This window comes from Tiliqua scincoides, chromosome 3 (genome assembly GCF_035046505.1).
Source record: "Tiliqua scincoides isolate rTilSci1 chromosome 3, rTilSci1.hap2, whole genome shotgun sequence".
Lineage (NCBI taxonomy): Eukaryota > Metazoa > Chordata > Lepidosauria > Squamata > Scincidae > Tiliqua > Tiliqua scincoides.
Window position 1 is genome coordinate 130,339,409 of NC_089823.1, and position 20,600 is coordinate 130,360,008.

Sequence of the window (20,600 nt, forward strand, 5' to 3'; positions counted from 1 at the left end):
TCTCCTGAAGCAGACGTTTGCTTCAAAATTGGTGATTTTATCAAACTGCTGTTTTCAGAGCAAAGCACTACATGGGGGGGGGGGGATTTTCAACATGAAAATGGCATGCAGGAAGAGAATGAACCACCCTGTGTGCTCCAATTCTGACCTGCTCCCCACAGCTGTGTTTGAATGAAAGGTGTTTCTGTTTGGAATCACAACTCTCATGCATGCATTTGTGTGCATGTCTAGCTTGGCCCTTCCTCTCAAGGAAATGTGACTCAAACTGGGTGAGAAACAGGCATCTGACGACCTACAGACTTGGGGAAAATTGGGAACAAAATTTGGAAGAAAGATGAAGCAACATGATTCCTCCTTGTGATAAAAAAAAAATGTTTCCTGGATGGCAACTACTGCTATCCAAACTGGTCCAGCTTAGCTGCCTGAGGTGAGATGTCTTGATGTTGTCTGAGAAAAAAACAATTAGGGTCTGGTTGTGTTCAGAGCCCTCCTTGACAGCTATGGTCTTGCAAAGCTCCCACTGAGTTTAAAGAAACTTGAGCTTGGAAGGTTACTGGTGATTGCACTCAACCCTTTCACAGAAAAAGTTTCTTTGAAACTACATGATACTGTAGAATGTGCTTAGTACTGCTTATGCAGTGCAGAAGTTATGGTGGCCACCTTTGGCTTACAATTTCCATGCTTTCTGGTAAATAAGTGAATCTGTAAGCACAAATATCACAGGAATATTTTTGACTTTCAGAGAAAAGATTTAGATTATGTACATGAGTTTTAAGTAATACCTCCTCCAAATGGTGCCCAAATTACCCTCCGGATGGCTTTTACCCATTCTTCCATGTCATTCTGTGAGTTAGCCATGAGTAGAAAGGCTTCATGGTTGACAGGCATCTTATCCCGGTCCCCTGCACCACCTGGAAGGAACACACATCTCAGTTACCAGCTAGGTATAGAATGCTACCTTCTCTCCACCCTGGTATAAAAACAGTGCTTAATGTGATTTGAGAAATATCAAATGCAAGGCTGTTAGGGTCCAGTCCTATGGGAACACTATGCTGCCAGAACTTGCATATTGGTGCTGCAGCATGTTTTACAGCAGTTGCAAAAGATGACATGCCATTCTGTGCAAATGGGCGGTTGTTGCAAGTGGCAAACAGCTGTGGCCATGTACCAGTGGCCCCAGGAAAAGCTCCAAAAGCAGGGGGTGGGGAAGAGGACAAGGAGGCATTAAGGCCAGAAAGGGGGTGGTATCAACTGGAGCAGTACAACCAATGTCCTATCCCCCTTTCCAGCCAGGTCCACTCAGACTTGTGCCAGCCAAATCACTGGCACAGCTCTGGGTAGACACATTCAGGCAGTGAAGGCTTACCTCCAGGCAAGGGAGCATATGTTCCCTTTTCTTCTTCCAATTCTAAAATCATGAGATCTGATTATATGGACTCAAAGGCCTTTCATAATAATTTTATCCTAGATATTTTGTCCTAGATATGTGGCATGTTAAGTAAATTTAATATGGCCAAGGACGCTTAGTTTGCTAGGTTCAGTATGGGAACCTGGATAGCCCTCCTCTTGCTATCCTAGAAACGTGAACTATCTGTTGCCAAGAGGAGATTGTATCCTAGATGCAATAAATGAATTCCCCTTCCACCTTAGACAGGAATTTGTAGGTAAGAAAGGATTCCCTTTCTGACCAGGAGTACATGGGCAGAGCTTAGAGGATATTGGGCTGGTTTGCCCTGGTGGTCTGCTTTGAGATTTAGAAAAGCGGTATAAACATCCTTTAAATAAATAATATAAGTACACTACCACCACTATTCAACTGATCAGGACATTTTACCACTAAGCACTAAAGACTAATGCAAAGAAGTCCTTCTTCTGGAGACCACCAACTATGGACACAGAAGTATCTTACAACGACTCTCTTCAGCAATAGGCATAATATAAACTAGCAGCTTATGCTTCCTTTCAGACGATAGAGACCTTAAGCTGCTAACTGAATTTGTGTCTGGGGTGAGCAAAAATTCCCCTGCCCATAATTTGTGATCCCATTTGTAGGTTGCAAATTTTTTTTGGGGGGGGGGGAATTCCTCAGAAGGAAATTCTTCAAAAGGACTTTGCAGAGCTTAACATCATAGTTTTTGTAGTCTTTTTTCTTGTTGCTGCTACAGTAGGTAGCTCTTTTAACAGCTGCTATTTCTGCCCCCTTTCGAGTAAATAAAGCATCCCAATGTGTGTGTGTGTGGGGGGGGAGGTAAGAGGCAGCTGTGAAGAGAGATCTAGTGATGCTGCTGCACCCTGCAACAGCAACAAAAAAGTTTAGAAGTTACATTTATTTCTAAAGTTCATTTTCCCCCTACAGTTGTTGCAAATACTAACCTCCCCTCCCCCCCCCCCCCAAGAGTCAGAAATTTGGGCTGTTCACATGCTCTGCTGAAACTAGGAAGAGATTTTCTGTACCTGGGTACACATTCCCATTTGAATTACTGCACTGGGTTCACTTTACAGATCAGCAATTTGTGCTATCTCAGATCATATTGGCAGCAACTGTTCCTCTGCACATGCCCGATATTGTCTGATCTTGCAAGCTAAGCAGGGTCAGGCCTGGTTAGTACTTGGGTGGGAGACCACTTAGGAATACCGGGTGCTGTAGGCTTATACCATAGTCTTTCGAGACTGAAGGTTGCCAACCATTGGCACTGAATGAACATATGAACAATTGGACCCAGACACAGACTAACATTGATTTTACCTGGCTACACAGATACATTTGGGAACTTTAATGTGTAAACACTCACTGGCTCCCCCAAAACTGCCCTCTGCTTTTCTGAGTATGTAGGAGGGTTGAGGCAGGCTGATGGGCCTAGGCAGCACCCTGCACCCATCACTACCTTTGTGGTCACCTCATCTAGCCCCCATGCTCTTTTCCCTCCCTATGCAACTCTATGATTTGAAATAGAGTAGCAGAGTGGGGCAGTGGGAGAAGCACCACCCTTGTTCCATTTCCCCCAGTTTCTTTGTTCCACTCTATTGTCTTGTGCTATTTCATAACAGCAGCAGAACAAGGAGGAGGAAGCAAGTAAGCTGGGCAAGCTGAGGTGGGGAGGTAGCTAAGCAGTGCAGTAATTATCTTTGGAAGAAGGTTGCCAGTATTTGACCCTGAAGAGATTCACTCAACACTCTGAAATCTTTTGGCAAATGTAACGTAGGTGACATTTTGGTGGTTTGCCATATCTAGAGGGCAGACTGATAAACAGAGCTGACTGGCACTCAGAGGCACCACTAGGGTTTGTGTCCCTTGGTGTGAGAGCTCATTGTGTCACCTCAATGATGGACCTCCTCCTGTACCAGACTATACAGAATAAATTACATTATCACATGCACTGCTATCACTAGGGTTGGCGTAAAACCCCCATTAGCTTTATTTTATTTATTTTAATATATTAACAGTTCAGGCCACGCAACAAATCCATAATCAACAAAAAACGTGGCCAAGTTGATGACAGTCACACAGCTGAATAAGAGTTCTAGTATTAGCTCTGATACGTGGAAATGACAGCTGAGCTGACTCGTACTAACACCTTATTGGTCCCCAGCTATGTCCTAACAACATTGGCTCTCAGAACAGTCAGTTTCATTGGTCTGTTTTGAGTTAAAGGAATCTACTTTTTGTTACATAAGGCAGTTGTGTTTTACTTTTCTGGTTATTTGGCAATAACATTTGATATAATACAGATTTCAGTGTGGTTTTTTCACTGCATTCTGTGTTAAATTACCTGTCAAATAATATATAACATGATGGTATTATTCAAAAATACAAAGTTTTTCACAATTTTGGTCAGTAACAGTGTCAATCCCCTGGCGGTGTCACCCAGTATGGTCCACACACCCCACAACCCCCCTAATGATGCCATTGCTGGCACTATCTCGGATTTAACCATTATGTGAATATAATATCTAAACCAGCCATTTTCAACCACTGTGCCGTGGCACATTGGTGTGCCGCGAGTGGTCCACAGGTATGCCACAGGAATTTGGAGGAAGGTCATTTATTAGTAGGTCCAATGGGGGATGTAAGCCCCCCACTGGCAGCATGGTGTGCCTTGTCAATTCTCAAAAACCTGATGATGTGCCTCGACAATTTTAGCGCCTTGTCAGTGTGCCATGAGATGAAAAGGGCTGAAAACTGCTGCTCTAAACTGATGTGATAAATAGGGAGAACAGTGTACTGTCTAGAGCAGTACAATGTCCTTTAACAAGCCCTGTTTCAAGTGAAGATAAGCCATTTTCATCATTGCTTGGGTTGCTTTGGTATTAATGCTATGGAGACTAGCGGTTGGTATTAATGATATGGACACTAATTCAGGCACCCAAGTCAAGCTTAGTCACCAGCTCCTTTAATTAACTATGGGTTCAAACGTCAGCTAACAAATGTAGCGTTTAATGGCAGCTCCCTGATAACCATTTGGTCGCTGCTGTGAGCGGAACATTTCATCGTGTGTGCAAGCAACTACTCTGGCACATACATCCCAATTATCTCTGATGATGCTCCAGGGTTGGAGCTGTCAAGCAAGCGACAGCTCACTGAGTCAATTTAAACTCTTGCGGATAAAAGCAGTAGTAAAATGATGGCAACAAATTACCACACAATGCAGATGTGATAGTTGGAGAACCAGTTCATTAATGGGAGACACAGTAAAGCACAGAACAGCCTTGTAAGGTTGTACCTTTAAATCCTTATCCAGTGCTGTTACACACAAATAGCCAAACCAGGGCCTCCAAGAGGAATTTGATCAAGGAGTACAGAGTTTCTTTTGGGCCCCTTTTGGCATACAAAGTTAGGGCCTCTTACCTACTCCATTGGATTGTAATTTCATACCATCATTGGATCATAATTTCTGTGAATTATGGTATGTAGGGTTATGCAAAATCTGAATGCCAGTCTTCACTCAATACATGCAAACCATTTCTGAGATCCCAGGAAATTTCTGACTCTCCTCTTTTGGCTCCCTGGCCTTCCTTTTGATCCTGGACCCAGGTACAATATACCCCCTGCACCTCTCATGAGCCCTGGTGAGATAGGAAAATGGAAGATCCTAGGAAATTTCCAGGCCCCGTCTTTCGGCTTCGGGACCCCCTTTTTGACCCAGGGCTGGGTACAGTTTACCCTCTGTACCTCCCTCTCACGGGCCCTGAGCCAAACAAACGTGACAGTCAAGGTAACAAGCATTTATCAGATACGTGCAAAATTGATTCAAGTTAACAAGAACAGGAACAATAAAAGAACAATATGAATCACACAGACAAATAAAAAGATAAAAAGCTGCAAATGCAGCTTTCCTTGCAGGGTTCAAGGGTTCGCACAGAGGGACATGAACAAGCTGACCAACCCCTGATATTGGTCCTGAAGATATTAATGGGAATAAAGTTATCCCCGATATCCATGAATATATATACAAAATAACCAGATCACACTATTACAATGTGTGGCACGTGGGGCTGTCTCAAGTCTGCTGAGAGACTGCAGTTCATCAAAATAGTGCTGATGCTTACTTTAAAGCCCTAGATGGCTTGCAACCTGGATACCTGGAGAATTGCCTGATGATCACTCATATCTTTTAATGCTAGGCAAAGATTTTACCAGGGCTCTTAACACCTGTTGATATTGGTTTAAGGCTGCAAATGGATAACATGAATTTTATTGTTTTATTGGATTTTGTTATTGTTAGTCACACTAGAAACCCTTGCTACTGAAGGGCAAGATGTACATCTGTACAATACATACATAAAATGAATAATGTTGATTATGCTCAGGGGTGAAAGGGCGGCCTCTGCTATTTTCTTATGTGCATTCCTGTTCTACTAACTGTAGCTATTGATAAACTATGGGCGCAATCCTAACCCCTTATGTCAGTGCTTTCCAGCACTGGCATGATGGTGCCAATGGGACATGTGCTGCATCTTGCAGTTGGGTGTCACTCACGGAGGCCCCTCAAAGTAAGGGAATGTTTGTTCCTTTCCCTCAGAGCTGCATTGCTGGTTAGGATTGTGCCCTATGTCTTATTCTGATGACATGGATAAGCAGATTCACAGCCTTAGCTACCTGAGATGATAGGATAGATGTACTTGTTTCTGGTGAATAAGATAGGATTACAGCCTACTGAACACAATGCGCTGAATAAGGTACATAACACTGTTTTCAAGCACCTCTAATGATATATAATTCCTTGCAGTTCATGAAATGTTAGAATTGGAAAGGATTGTAGAGCAGTGGTTCCCACACTTTTAGCACCAGGACCCACTTTTTAGAATAAAAATCTGTCAGGACCCATCGGAAGTGATGTCATGACCAGAAGTGACATCATTAAGCAGGAAAATTTTTAACAATCCTAGGCTGCAATCCTACCCAGAAGCAAGTATCATTTACTATCATATACACAATAGCCTGTTAAATGAACAGATCTGTAACATTTCCCCAAAGGCAGTCAAATACCATGGTAGCATTAAGTCTAATATATTAAAAATAAAATATTGAAATGAATGGGGACCCACCTGAAACTGGCTTGAGATCCATAGTTTGAGAAACACTGCCTTAGAGGTAATCTAGTCCAACCCCTTGCACAGGCAACCACAGCATCCCTAACAGGTGACCAACAAAGCCTCTGCTTCAAAACCCCCAATGAGTGAGAGCCCTGGAGGAACCCTGTTTCAGTGCCAGACAGCAGCTCTTACAGTTATAAAATTCTTCCTCATATAGAACCTAAATCCACTTCTCTGTAGTTTCAACTCAATGCTTGCCTGTTCTTCCCCCAGGGCTGGTATCTTGCCCAGAAAGCAAATAATTATCCAATATATCCATAGAACAAGATTTTAAATGCAACTTTCACAGTCTCAAGATTATAGGGATGCTAATTTTTGCAGTTCTTAAAAAAAAAAGAAAAACACCCATTTTTTTCAAACACCCATTTAATTCTTAGACAATAAAAACGGGGGGAAAACCACAGAGAAAACAATTCAAAATGCTTATAAAACAGAGACAAAAAGTCTTGGTATATTGATGTGCATCCTGAAGACAGAATGCTGTGAAATGTTTTGTGGTTACGCTGTCTATAGGCAGATACGCATGAAAAGGGGTGCCTTTATTTATTACCACAGCCAGAATGGCAGGGCATTGCTTTTCTCCTAAGTGAGAAACAAAAGCAAACCAACAAAACCTGACTTCTCTAATTTTTAGGAGAAAAGCATATGATTCAGTTCGCATGAAAAGAAGCTGCAGTCCAAAGGGACTTTATTTTTTTGTTCTGAGAAATAAAAAATGCAGAAGGAGACAACCACGACTAGGATACTACAAACACACATACTGTACTAGGAAATAAGCCTCACTAACATAGTGGGACTGGCTTCCAAATAAACATGCATTGGACTGCACTGCTGCACGCTATAATGAAGAATTTTTTAAAATAGTATGCATAATAAAATCTTGTAACTAATCAATCTACAGGGTGAAATCTCTTTCCCCCACTGCATATTTGAGCAAATAAGCCACTTCCTCATTATGTAACTATAAATCACGAACCACCAAACCCAATGAAAAAATAATCTTGTGACTTACCCTTTTGGAGACGTTTGGTTTTCTTAAGAAATTTGGCAGTGAAAAATGGCATCGCTGCTACAGCAAGGTCTGTGCTGCAAGCAAGCCAACTTTTGGATGAGCAAAATGCTGCAAGTAAATGGGGAGACCAAAGCAAGCCAGCATGCAAATGACTACAATGTAGCAGCTCTTGGAACTATAGCGATGAAAGGATCTCAGGTGGATGTCAAAATGCACTGCACGTGCTACTGCTGCTATCTTTCTGCTCATCTGCCCAGGGACTGAGTTATATTAAAATGTGCCCAGTGACCTGGAGATCCCTTTCTGGGCTAATGTGCACATTTTCATAGAAGGAACAGGCAGAATATCAAGATCACTTAGCAAGTGGAGCCTGCAGCAGAGTTCTTGGATGAACTGGCAAAGAAACAAGCAGCTGCTCATGGAAATACACTCAGGGATCTGTTAACCATGTCTTGCCTGTATTGGAATCTCCTGCATAACATGCTGTAGCTTTTAGAATTTCCTTTTGAAAGATTCTACCTAGAGGAAAAATTAAAAAGGGAAGGAATGCCTAATAGATACCAAAGAAAGTGAATGTAGACTGTGCTGACAAAATACTCATTTTCCAGTCCTCAAGGGCACATGTTGGGTAAAATAATCATCCATCTGCCACTAAGTTCAGCCATTAATGTCAAATCTCTATGACGATTGTGAAGGCGCTCAGATCTCGTAGAAAGGCCATGACCGCCTGTTGTTCACCCACATTTGCTAAGAGATCTGTGAAAAGCAGTGGTGTTGCTAGGTGGATGTGGGCCGCAACGGGGTGATGCGCATGGGGTGTGGGGGGGTGACACCCCATCTCATTTAAAATCTCATTTAAAATCTTGATAGTTTCAAATAATACCATTATGTTATATATCATTTGTTGCATAATTTCATGCAGAATACAGTGAAACAAACCATGCTGAAATATCTCTATTCTATTAGAAGTTATTGGGGGGGGGGGAAATCAGCAGGGGCAGGGTGATTTTACATCAACAGGACCGACTGCCCAGGGTGGTGGGAGGAGGTACATCATAGGGATCTGGTCTCCCCACCAGGCAATGCAAACTCTAGTGCTGCGACTGGTGAAAAGGTAGGCAAAAGTGCTGTAAAAGTTGCAGTCTGAGCTCGCCTCCTATTCCTCCTGTGAATTTTGCCCTTGCACTGTTTCATTCTTACAATCTGCTTCAGGATACTGTCCTTTTGCCTCAGATTTAGAGCTTGCCTTGGTCACACTAACTTCACAATGGAGCGAAGACCAGAACAACAGCCACTCCAAAGAAACATGACCGCAACAAAGAATGAAAGGGTGCTTCTGTTCTGGATGACAGGTTTTACTTTCCCTTTGGAGAGCATCCATTCAGCATCATTTGCTCAGGCCAAAGAAGATTAATTATACTACTCAAGATGTCAACAAGCATGGGCAAAAGTGCCTTCCAAGATGCACTTGTGTGCTAACAACTACAGCTTTGCTCAAGATATACTGGGAAGGTCTGGCAGTATCTGTTTTGAGCAGGGAGACACCAAATCAGGTACTCGACTGCTCTTTGGCATCCATCTTCAGCTGGTGGGTTATATTCTGACCTCAGGTGGGTTGCACCAGCAGCACTGCTGCTGCTGTTTGTTGAGGAGTAGGAGAAAGAGAGAAACTGAGTGGGAGAAAAAGTGAAGTTGAAAACCACAAACAGAAGGTTAAAAAAGTAAAAAAAATCAGACTTCTCTTGTAGGTTATGGTTAAAGGTAGATTCCTGGACTGAAAAAGCAGAAGCCCACTGCTCTAAAGAGCCAAGCAAGTTGGATCCCCTCAGCAAGGTGGCCTGAGGTGCTTGTGTGCATAGCAAACACCAGTAGTTGCATGATCATGCAACTGAGGGGGCCCACCCAACCACAGGGGGTCACTGCCAACTATCCTCATTCTAACTCTGCCTCAGGGCCACTTGAGAGTGATGGGATGAGGAAGTGGTTGCTGGTTCAGGGCCAAATTCTGTCCAATTTTCTAGTGCCAGTGTAGCTGTGCCAATGGGGCATGCACTGCATCCTGTGATGGGAGGGCATCCTCAAGGTATGGGAACATTTATTCCCTTACCCTGGGGCTGCATTGTAGCTGCACCGGTGCTGGAAAGTTGGATAGGATTGGGCCCGCAGTCATTTGAAGCAGTGCCTGGATTTGGCATAGTAATACCACCTGCTGTCTGCCATTGTATAATACAACTTCCTGCTTGCATGGGAGGAAATGGGGGTGGCCCAGCAATGAGACTGGCAGAAACAGCCACTTTGAGTGGAGGCTGGCAAGTTGACAAACTTGGGCCGTCTGGCCAGAACACCTTCCTTTCCTTTGCAAAATCCTACCTAGAGGAAAAGTTAGAATGTCATGGGGGTCACTGAAGCACTACCAAAATAAATTTAAAAAATCCTTGGAGGGCAAGTCTGGAGATCTTCAATCTCTTGTTACCTAACAGTCTGATCCTGTCTATGTCTATTATTCCTTTCTCTGTAGTTCCAGATCACTTGCTTCAAGTCCACATTGGCTTAATTAACAAAACAAAGGGCCTGCTCTTCCTGGGACTTCCCCAGACTCTCCCATCATTGTTACTGTTGTGGAGTGGTGCCAGCTCCAGACCTAGAAATAGCCAGGTCCAGCTTAGCACCATAACCAATCGTGGTTTTTAAATTAAGAGAGGTGGCGTTTCAGAGAAGACCAGCAGCTACAGGAAGAAAAGAATTAATGTCCCTGTTTACATCTGTTCTCCCACAGAATGACTGAGGTCTGGCAGCTTCTTGCTTCAGAAGAGGGAGGAATCCTTCCAAACTGCATGAGTAGTTCTGAGGAAAGGGAGGGGACAGCTCAAAAATAGCCAAAGCCCTTTGTTTTGTATATTTCAATTTCATAAACAGAAGAAGCAATTTCAGCTGTTTCTGAGATATCCCCTCCTTCTCAAAAATTTGGAAAAAAAACATTTGGCTTACCTGGGAGTAAGAAGTATTAAACACAATGGGGCTTACTTTCAAGTGGATATGCACAGGATCTAGCTCAGGGATGACCATCCTTTCGACTTTAGGGCTCCTGGACCTTTAACAATTGTGTAGAGGAGGGAATTTCAGCAGGTGCAGCTTGTCATCTCTGAGATGGTAAAGGTCCAGGAGCTCTAAAGTTGAAAGTTTCCCAAGAAATCTGAAGTCACTTCTTTCATTTCCCAACCAAGCATATCAGGGACATTTGGAAAGGGGAACACAAGGGTTGGATAAGTATTCTTAATCATTAATAACAACAACAACATTTTTCAGATTACACATTTTCTTTTGCTTAAATGCATTTTTTTTACATTTGCACCTACATCTACCTCAACATTGCAAAATTTCAAAAATGAATAAAACATATCTGAAACAAAATTTCTTCTGAATGTGATTTTTGGTTGTGGGTTACAGGATTTTGAAAGAAAATATATTTGTTTTTCAGGTGTGCAGCTTTTAGAAAGAACATTTCATTGAAAGACTTTTTTGTTTTATAGGGGTTATAGTTCTAGGGAGAGGTATATATTTATGCTGGAGGAGAAAAACTTGCTTCCAGTAATGCCTTGGAAGCAGCAGGTTTTAAAAGAAATTATAATTGTTTGGGGTACAGTTGATGGGGCACCCTCCCACTTGGGAAATAAGAGCAACTGTCAAGGCCATTAAATTAAGAGGGTTACTTTCAAAGTAGCTAACAGCCCAATTCTCTCCCTTTTATGTTTATAAACCAACTGGATAGATGAAATGGTCCCTGCAGTCTACTTCCCGACTCAAATATGCCCTGTGTACCACACATGGCATAAGTGTTTTTCAGCTGTAAACTATCTCAAAAGATCCCCAGGTGCTTTGAGAGTTTAATTTCACTGTAAATATGCAACACCAATTTCAACTCTAGAGGCATCTGAGAAGAGCCCTTTTTTGGTACCAGAATATATTCTGAAGAAGCTGGAGTAAATAGGCTTGGACGTGGTTTGTAAGCTTATGATAAAAGCTTCCCACAAATGAAGTGTCATCTCCTGTGAGTATCATGGAAACTGTAGTTTGCCATTTTCTTTATATGGTGGGAAATGGCATTCAGGTAACCCCACAACTCATTTTGAGGATTAACCCAGGTTAAGTTGATTGCAAAGTACTTTTTCAAGCAGGTAGGCTTGCATTTTTTTAGCCTCTATTGAAAAATTGCTACATCTCTGTAACCAGTTCCCTTGTTATCCACTTAGCTAAGCAATACTGACTCAGTGGAGTATGGAAGAGGAATTACCTCTTCTGTGTGAATTTGCAGGTCACACAGACAGGTGAGGTCATGTATTAGTGAAGAGTGATAGATAGCCTCTATATTGTACAGCCTTCTACAATTAGGATGCGTGACCAGCTCAGCGATGAAGCGGGCTGCAGTCCTACCCTTTTCCCACCCAAAACTTGCTACACTGTAGTCCATGGCATGTGCGTGCTGACAAAGTACCGGAAACAGGACACTGACAGCATGAAAAAGGAAAAAGAAAGTCTGTCCTACCTGAGGCAATTTCAAAGAGGTGCTTGCCTGGCTCCTCAGGATTAGGGGTCACTTCATTCACTTGATTGCCTTGAAGCGAAATGAACCCCTGAAATTGACACAGAAACAGTCAGGGAAAGAGAGAGGGAGGCAGGTGGGAAAAATACAGATAAAAATATAAAAGAGGCATTATATGACATTAAAAATATGACATTAAATATGACATTAAAAGAGGAAGTTCAGTTTTCTACAATTAATATTCAGAGGCTCCCTGTTGAAACTTTCTTTCTGCCTCGCTGCTTACCTCTTCACTCCCATTGATCCCGCCTTCTCCCTTCAGCACTGCTCTCTTACAAAGAGAGACTTGTAACTTGCCCTAGTACAAAGCACCAAGTGAGCAGAGAGAGGTAATACGGAGCACAACCCCCCCCCCCCACCGCAGTCCCTCCCCTAAGTTACCAGGAGCATGACATGTAGCTTTCTTCCTCCACGTTCAAATGGAGCAGTGCATGCTGGGTTCCAACATGCTCCATGGGAACCAGAAGTGGTGTGGAGGAAGGAAGTTATGTGCCATGTTCCTGGTAAGTTAAGGGAAGAAGCGTGGGCTTGCCTCTCTTTTCGCTCAGAGGGACTACATCTGAGGTATTTATAACCTCTGGATCCCAGTTGGCCAGCCCACTTCACTTGAAGTTATAGGTTAACAGGCAAGGATTGGTCAACAAAGTGATAGGCCATTTATTTCCATGCACCTGGTCCACATTTTGGGGCCTCAATAACTGAAACTCATCCAACAACACGTGCCTTAGACACATCAACAGACTTCTACACAGGCACTCAACACTTTCCTCCGCAAGAACTGCTATTACAAGGGGGGAGGTAGTATGTCTATTCATTTGCTTCAGTCTGCAAGAATGCCTTAGCTTGATGCCTAGTATCAAAATGAGAGGGTGGGGAGCATGGTAAAGCACATAGCCAAGGTGCAACTCAACATGACACAGCAATTATGGGTAGTTCAGGCACCAGATAACTGAATCTCCTTGAGAATTCTGCATCATCTGCAGTTTGTACAGAACAGATCACTCATCTAATGGTTCTGAGAATTATGATGGCAAGTCTCAGAAGTGATGCTTTTAGCATTTGCTGAATGGTTACAAAAGGTGCCAGAAGAGTTAGTGTTAGAGTCAATGTCCTAAAGAGGAATGAAGGGTGTGGAGCAATACCCGAAGTGTGTAAGTTTGCCTCAATGCTATAGAGATAATCTCCTTTCATCAAAGTGCAAGAATTAAAAGGAAAGACTGTTAAAAATGAAAAAAAAAACCTGAGAGTACAGATTCAGATTGGAAGTACAGTAAATCCTTGTTTTCTATTGACTCCGACTCCTGGATTTTCTTATCCACATCTATAAAAGAGTAACGCACGTAGTCCCTTCGTGTCAATTCACAGCCAGTGTTTACTTGCAACCTTGACGTCCTCTAATAAAGTATTCAAATAAAGAATCTGAGAGGAGGGATGCCATTTTAGAGCACCAGCAACGCATTGCTATGGCTACTAGGAAGGGGCAGGAGTACAGAGAGGTCACTGGAAACCCAGCCCCCCTCTTGGTCAACCCACTCTTAAAATTTTAAGTCTCCATCAGCCCATAGAGTTGCAAGAACCTGTCCCTTGGGTTTTTTTTTTGGGGGGGGGGGAGTTAAGGTTGAGAGGTTCACAATATTACAATACCCTTTAGTACCATCAGTCAACAATCAAGGTAAGATTCAAGTTCATAAAGTTCTTTTAGTGTATAGTGAAGAGGGTCCACAGGAACCTAACCTCTTGTATAGGCTATAGGATCAATGATTCTGTAGCCGTGGTTTTCATTACCATGGGGTTTTCCTGGAATGTAACCCCAGCGGTTAACTAGGATTACTACGGTGTATTTTCTGAATACTTTTATTAAAGATAAGCATCTGGGACACCATAACCATAGATGCAAGACTCCCCCTTCTCATCCATGGCTGCTTGCTTACTACACTTGCAGCTTGAAGCCCAAAGTGCAGGGGTTACTTACCTGTGGCTTGGCTTCATCCTCATCCTTGTAGTAAAAGAGCTGGTCACCACGGAGCACAAACCAGCGTTGCTGCCAGTTCTTCATGATGCTTCTCTGCTTCTTCAGCCAGCCACATTTCAGCACCCGCTCCTGTGGGCAGGGAGAGCCAGACCGGAAGAGCGGTCCAGGATGCTCGCCCATCACCAGGCTCTTGGTCCGAGCTGGAAACAAGCACAACAGCAAAGTGTAAGATAGGAGATAGAAGCTCCCAGCCTCATTGCAGACAACTCTTCCAGGTGTCCTATTGCACCTGAATATCCCTACATTTCCCACTTATATCTGATTTAGGTCTAACTGAGATGGTAAACCATCTGTTCTGTATTACTGGTCAGAGTTCACTTGCCTGAGGGCTCCTGCATGCATAGAATGCTCCATGTATAGAAAACTACCTAAGCTAGAACCCTTCTCCCTCACATCCTTAACTTTTCCCTTTTCTTCACATTTCCTCATATACTGTATAGGCATCACCCCTTATCTGCGGATCCCATATTCACAGATTCAGTTATCCACAGTTCGCCACGGCCCTCCTGCCTCTCTCTGCTCCCACAAAATGGGATCCATGTTTATGCACTGGATGAGCACAACAAAAGTCAAAGATTGCAAGATATGTTACAAATCAACGGTATTATGTATGAAGATGATGAACAATTGATTAGGACAGGATTTTGCATGTTTTCCATGAGATGACTTTGCTGACACCGCACAAAGTTGCATTTCCCTTGTTTTCTCAAATCTATCAATGTCATTGAGGCATCTGCAATTTTGTTTTTATCACAATCTCTGGATTCTTTTCTGTATTCATACAATACTGTTATAGTCTTACCAAGGTGTGGCGGGGGGGGGCTGCGTCCCCCCTGTCAACTGACATTTAGGGGCGAAGTGTCTCTGACCTGGGAGGTAAAATAAAGCCATCAGGACTGTTAGCAATTGAGACACATGTTCACCATCCATGAGAGCCATTGCATTGGCTTCAGTGGGAAATGTGAACCTGACTATGGCATGAGACTTTAGCTCAGTTTCGTAATGAGGCACGAGAGGAATGAAATCTTGTTCCAATATTACCTCCGTCCCGGTCAAGACTCTTCCATTGCTGTTGTCCAGGGAAGCAACATTTAAAAGCTGCCCAGCCTTACAAAAAGCATAAATAATTCTTAACACATGCATTTAGGAAGCCGGATGTTATTACAGCCACATTTTTTTTTTCCAAAGGCCACCCACAAGGCAATAAAGATCCCTGACTAGCAGAGATCATTAAATGGAGGGTTACAAGGCACTCGGGGAGAAGGAGTGTAGAAAACATGCTGATACAAGGACAGGAACTTCCAGTAGCGGGGTGCCTGGCCACGTACTACTCTCATCCAGCAAAGGGGCTTCCAGGAAAAGGTACTTGTAGTGAATAATGTCCAGCAGCAGCCAACAAAAACACTCACATGAAACAGCCCTGGTGTAGGCATAAAACAATAAGGTGGTAGAAAAGACAAAGTACCCACACTTCAGACTGTAGGCAGGGGGAGTGATACTATGTGATAAAAGTGATGACATTGTTCCCTGTGTGTGTTTTAAAGACTGTTTGCAGATGCTTGGACCTCACTTCAGCTATTTTCATGATGGGACCCGCCAGAAGTGTAATGCTTCGCCCCAGCGCTTGGGGCAGTGACGTCACAGCATCATGCAATGTCATGATGTCATGCAACATTGTGAAGTCACTGTCCTGGCTTCCCCCAAGGCGGGGCTTCATGCACCTCATTCTGGCTTCTGTGAAGAATCCCAGGCTTCACAGAAGCCAGGGCAGAGCACTGTGAAGCCAGCTGTACCCCATCTTTGGGAAGATGTTACTTAACGTTCTCTCTGAGAGCAGAGCTTTGTGTACATCTTCCTGGCTTCTATGAAGGCTGGGAGCTTTCACAGAAGCTGGGACGGGGCACAGCGAAGCCATCAGCATCCTGGCTTCGGGAAAACCTGTGGGTGACAGGGCTTGCAGTCATGCCCCCCCCCCGCAAGGTGCCTGGGGGAATGTGCCCCTCAGACTCTGCCTAAGATATGCCTCTAGGACCTACAATGAAGTGACATGGTGAACCAGGTATCCCTGTAGCCAGCCTCTGGGACCTTTAACTCCTGCCCCACTGTGTCCTGATTCTTTACAAAGCTGTTCTGGAGAAAGCATGTCTTCTAGTGGAGAATGCTGGGATGGATGCAGTCAAGTGACCCAACCTGGATGTGTTAGCTGACTTGCTGCTCTTCTAAAACCCAAGCCTCCATTGCAGCTTGGTAGTTTGAGCAACTTGTCAGAATAGTGAATCAGACTCTCACCCTCACTGTTGGACTGAGTCCTGGCCTGACCCTGACCAAGCCCTTCAGGCCCTCTGTTGTGTGGATGCTTCCCTGTGGCATGTCCTGGCTTTAACCAAAGGGAAACAAGTAGTAGGTTCTCCATCACAGCACCCCATTAACCCATTTCTGCCCAGCCCTCAGGTGTACACATTTGATCCCTGTTGTGTATATACAACATTGGGCAGAAATGGCTTAAAGCTCCTTGACCACAGATTTACCCCAGAGCACTAGACAAGACCAGCTCTAACAGCTCAACAGTCTCCTGAATTCATTGCCCAATAGTTTCAGCTGCTGTAAAATATCAAGTAGTGGTGTTGTCATGAAGTGAATCGGGATGGGGATCAGTAATGAAATCTGCAGAGAAAACATTCATTGAATGCTGGCAAGCAGTCAGATGAGCATGGGGCTGACAGGGAGAAAGGGGCTGGACAAAATGAAAGGCAACTTGAGGCCTAAAGAAGGCAAGTAGTTGCCAGTAGGTGGTCAGTGATGGGTGCCCTCCCTAATCTATTGCATGAGGTGACTGCTTCAGTTGGCCTATGGATGGATGGCCCTGTGCTAGTCACTCTGATTGGCTGTTCTACTGCACTCTCTCAGCCTTGTATTGCTTTTCCAGCCATGAAGAGTGCTGTGGCTCAGTAGAATAATACAAGCTTAATGTATGAGACAACTCCTGGGGGCTGGGGGATAAGAACAGGCCCTCGGTTTGGCTGTACTTGGCGTAAGAGGCAACTAAACAGCCACCGGGTAGATGGGACTCATCAGCCTGGGAAGGCAGCTCATCTGAGAGAAGGAAAACTCTGATCCCAAACCTCCACTGCCTTGTGGCAACATCCAGTTATGGAAAAGGCTTCAGGAGTCAACCTCGAGGCAAAATCCGGAGCCGGAGTCCCTGAGGCAGTTCATGGCTGAACACAGTCACGTTCTGGCAACTCCTGCAACGCCGCTGGAACCAACCGTATTGGCCTCTGCCTTTCCATTGGACCATTTCAGCGATGTGGAGAGGGGGGATTTGCTGCATGGGTAACAGTCTATCCTCCATATCTACTCTACCCAGGCTTTGCGCATTGGAGCGGACACTCTGTTCCAGAACCACCATTCAGAGCGCGATACCATAGTCTTCAGAGACTGAAGGATGCCAACAATGTATGAGAGGTGCTAGACTAGTTCCAGTCCATTGACTCCTGATGTCAATGTCAATGGCCAAGGATTGAAGCCGAAACTAGGACTAAGCCAAAATTACTCCCTCAGCTTCCCTTGCCAACATGGTAGGAAGAGACATTGGGAGGGGATGACAATTTAAAAAGGGGCAAAGAATGTCGGGAACTTAAGAAGAGCTCTGCTTGAGCCCACCAAAAGTCCATGGATTTCTGTGGCCTGTTTCCCAAGATGGTCAGCCAGATGGGATTTGCCACATGGTACTTGGTGGAATTTTGCTGGTCAGATGAAAGTTACCTGTAAGTCTATATGTCACATCTAGTTTGAACCTGACTCTTCATTTAAATGTGTGTACCCAGTGCAATATCTGGGGTACAGATTATGTGCACATAAAATCTGAGAAAACCAGGTAGGTAGTTCTTCTGACAGCAACTAGGGTTGACCAATATGCTTGGAATCTTTTCACCATGGTGGGTGGGGATAACATGCAAATGCGGTATGCTCCATTGACAAAGCCATTGAGCACCTAAAGAACAGCACCCACATCAACTGTGAAGTCATTCACAGTGCAATGTCTTAGCACAGGGGTGCCCAAACCCCGGCCCTGGGGCCACTTGCGGCCCTTGAGGCCTCTCGATGAGGCCCTCAGGGAGCCCCCAGTCTCCAATGAGCCTCTGGCCCTCCAGAGATTTGTTGGCGCCCGCACTGGCCCGATGCATCTGTTCTCAGCGTGAGGGCGACTGTTTGACCTCTAGCATGAGCTGTGGGATGAGGGCTTCCTCCACTGCTTGCTGTTTCACATCTGTGATGTAGTAGTGGCAGCAAAGAAAAGACCAGCCTCCCTTTGTGCGATGCCTTTTACAGGCCTTGAGCTATTGCAAGACCTTCATTCATTCATATAAGTTCCACCTCTAGTATATTAATTTATGTAAAATTATGTAAATTTATTCAAATTTTAAATGCACATTAATTATTTTTTCCCCTGCCCCCAACACAATGTCAGAGAGATGATGTGGCCCTCCTGCCAAAAACTTTGGACACTCCTGTCTTAGCAGATACCTAACTTTCAATGTCAGGGTTTAGAAAAAAGACCTCACCCAGCATGCTTGCTTCTGCATAAACTGACTTTGCTCAGGCTTTGGAAAACTGCACAAAAAAGTTTCTGACAGGTGTAAAAAGATTCATTTGGGATTAACACTCTGGGTAAGCAAATGACACCAGTAACTTGTGTCACCTGCAAGATCAATGCTGGGTGTGGAAGCATTGCATTATGCTGAGCATAAGGCTATAAAATACAAGCTCCTGGTCATACCTTTCACTAAAAGAGTCTTTCAGTTGGCCTCTTTCATAACCAAGGACTCTGTGGTAGCAGATCAAAAGAACATGGCATTGCTTATGTTCCTGCACCTGAGCTCCTGTTCCTCATGAAAATGACTCTTTCTTGAGCAGGCTGGTTCTCTGCCTCATTGTGTTTCATATCAGCAATCACTGACTAACTTTTGGGGATGGGTAACCATTGTATTGTGTTTCATATCAGCAATCACTGACTGACTTTTGGGGATGGGTAACCATGGTTGGTGGGAAGCTGGGATCTGACACCCCTTTCCTTCATGCAGATTTCCCCATGCAAATTCTTACCCCTGCCCCTCCCATAAACTGTTATTGGCCACAGAGGAGAAAATATAATGGTACAATATAGGTACCTGCAGGTTTTCTCCTTTGCCCTAAATAGCATCTCTCTCTCTCTCTCTCTCTCTCTCTCTCTCTGAGGAAAAAGAATTAACTCTTCTAGTATTGTGACTTGAGCCAATAAAAAGGCCGTTGAGAATCTGACCATGACACTCCTGTGTCATTTGGCCTTAAGATGCTTGTTCTTTGCCAACTTTTACAGAATGTTCCCTATATGGAGTACCATTCATATGTTCCTATCAACATTTCACAACACCCATACCTTTAAATACTGTTAGTCTGAGAAGGAAAAGTAGAGACCACAATGATATTGCTTCAGCAGAGCAGATAAGAGTGAAAGTACAGTATGTTCTTCATGAGTCAGAATACAAGGCTGGTGGTCAAAAATAAGACAAGGCCTCCTAATGCTGTGCAGGAGAGAGAGAGAGAGAGAGAGAGAGAGAGAGAGAGAGAGAGAGAGAGAGAGCCTTTCTCTGAAGCTTTAGCAAAACATTATATCAAGTGCATCTTTACAGCCACCCAGTGTACCTCGGAAGTCCGGAAACATTTTTGAAACAGTGAGCAATCTATGGCAGAATAGTGTATTGACCCCGTAACATACACCTACATTTGGGATGAGTAGATCAGAATTTATACCAGGTGTGTGAACTTCTTTGACCAAATGCCACGAGAAAGCAAAACTACTTTGGCTACAGTCTCCCTCCAGAGATAGTGCAAGATACAGAATGGAGTTCTACTCACCTCTTCGAGCTTGTTTTATCTTGGGGCTCAACATAGCCCCCTGGTTGTAGGTACAATTCAGTTCTTCCCTTCAACATATTGCCATCTCCGTCCGTTTTCCCCTTATCCTGTCGTACCTCTTCCAGAATCTCATGTCAACCCTGCCTGCCTGCAGCAGACTCTTGCCAGCACCAACCTCTTTCTCTTCTGCCTTAGATTTAGCTAAATAAACCGACATGCATTATTTATCCACAAAGCCAGAATTAATCCCCATCCAAACTAGCCATTAAGTGCCTCGGTAATTAGTGTCGATAAATCAGCAGAGCAAGACACAAGGGCTGGGCCTGCTTGAGCTCTCTTCTTCTAATTGGATGGGCAGTGGCTGTTCTGTTCCATCCACCCGTTTGCATTTTGCTTGGCTTTTTTCTTGCTTGCGCTGAGCACGGAAACTTCAGCTTGCCAAGCAACCATCAGAAATGAAGTTC

General features: G+C 44.0%; 1 protein-coding gene across 3 annotated transcripts in view; it reads right to left on the bottom strand.

Annotated features, from left to right (window-relative positions):
* Nucleotides 1-20,170, bottom strand: part of ARHGAP22 (Rho GTPase activating protein 22) — a 44,631-nt gene extending 24,461 nt beyond the window's left edge. The window contains exons 1-4 of one of the 3 annotated variants that reach the window (XM_066620898.1): nt 20,137-20,170; nt 14,179-14,378; nt 12,150-12,237; nt 783-911 (exon numbers count right to left, since the gene is read on the bottom strand). In XM_066620898.1, the coding sequence (XP_066476995.1) occupies nt 783-911; nt 12,150-12,237; nt 14,179-14,378; nt 20,137-20,170 (451 nt within the window). Of the gene's footprint in view, nt 1-782; nt 912-7,606; nt 7,659-12,149; nt 12,238-14,178; nt 14,379-20,136 lie in introns of those variants that run through there. The other 2 variants (XM_066620899.1, XM_066620900.1) reach the window with 2 other exon arrangements.
* Between the last annotated feature and the right edge of the window lie 430 nt (nt 20,171-20,600).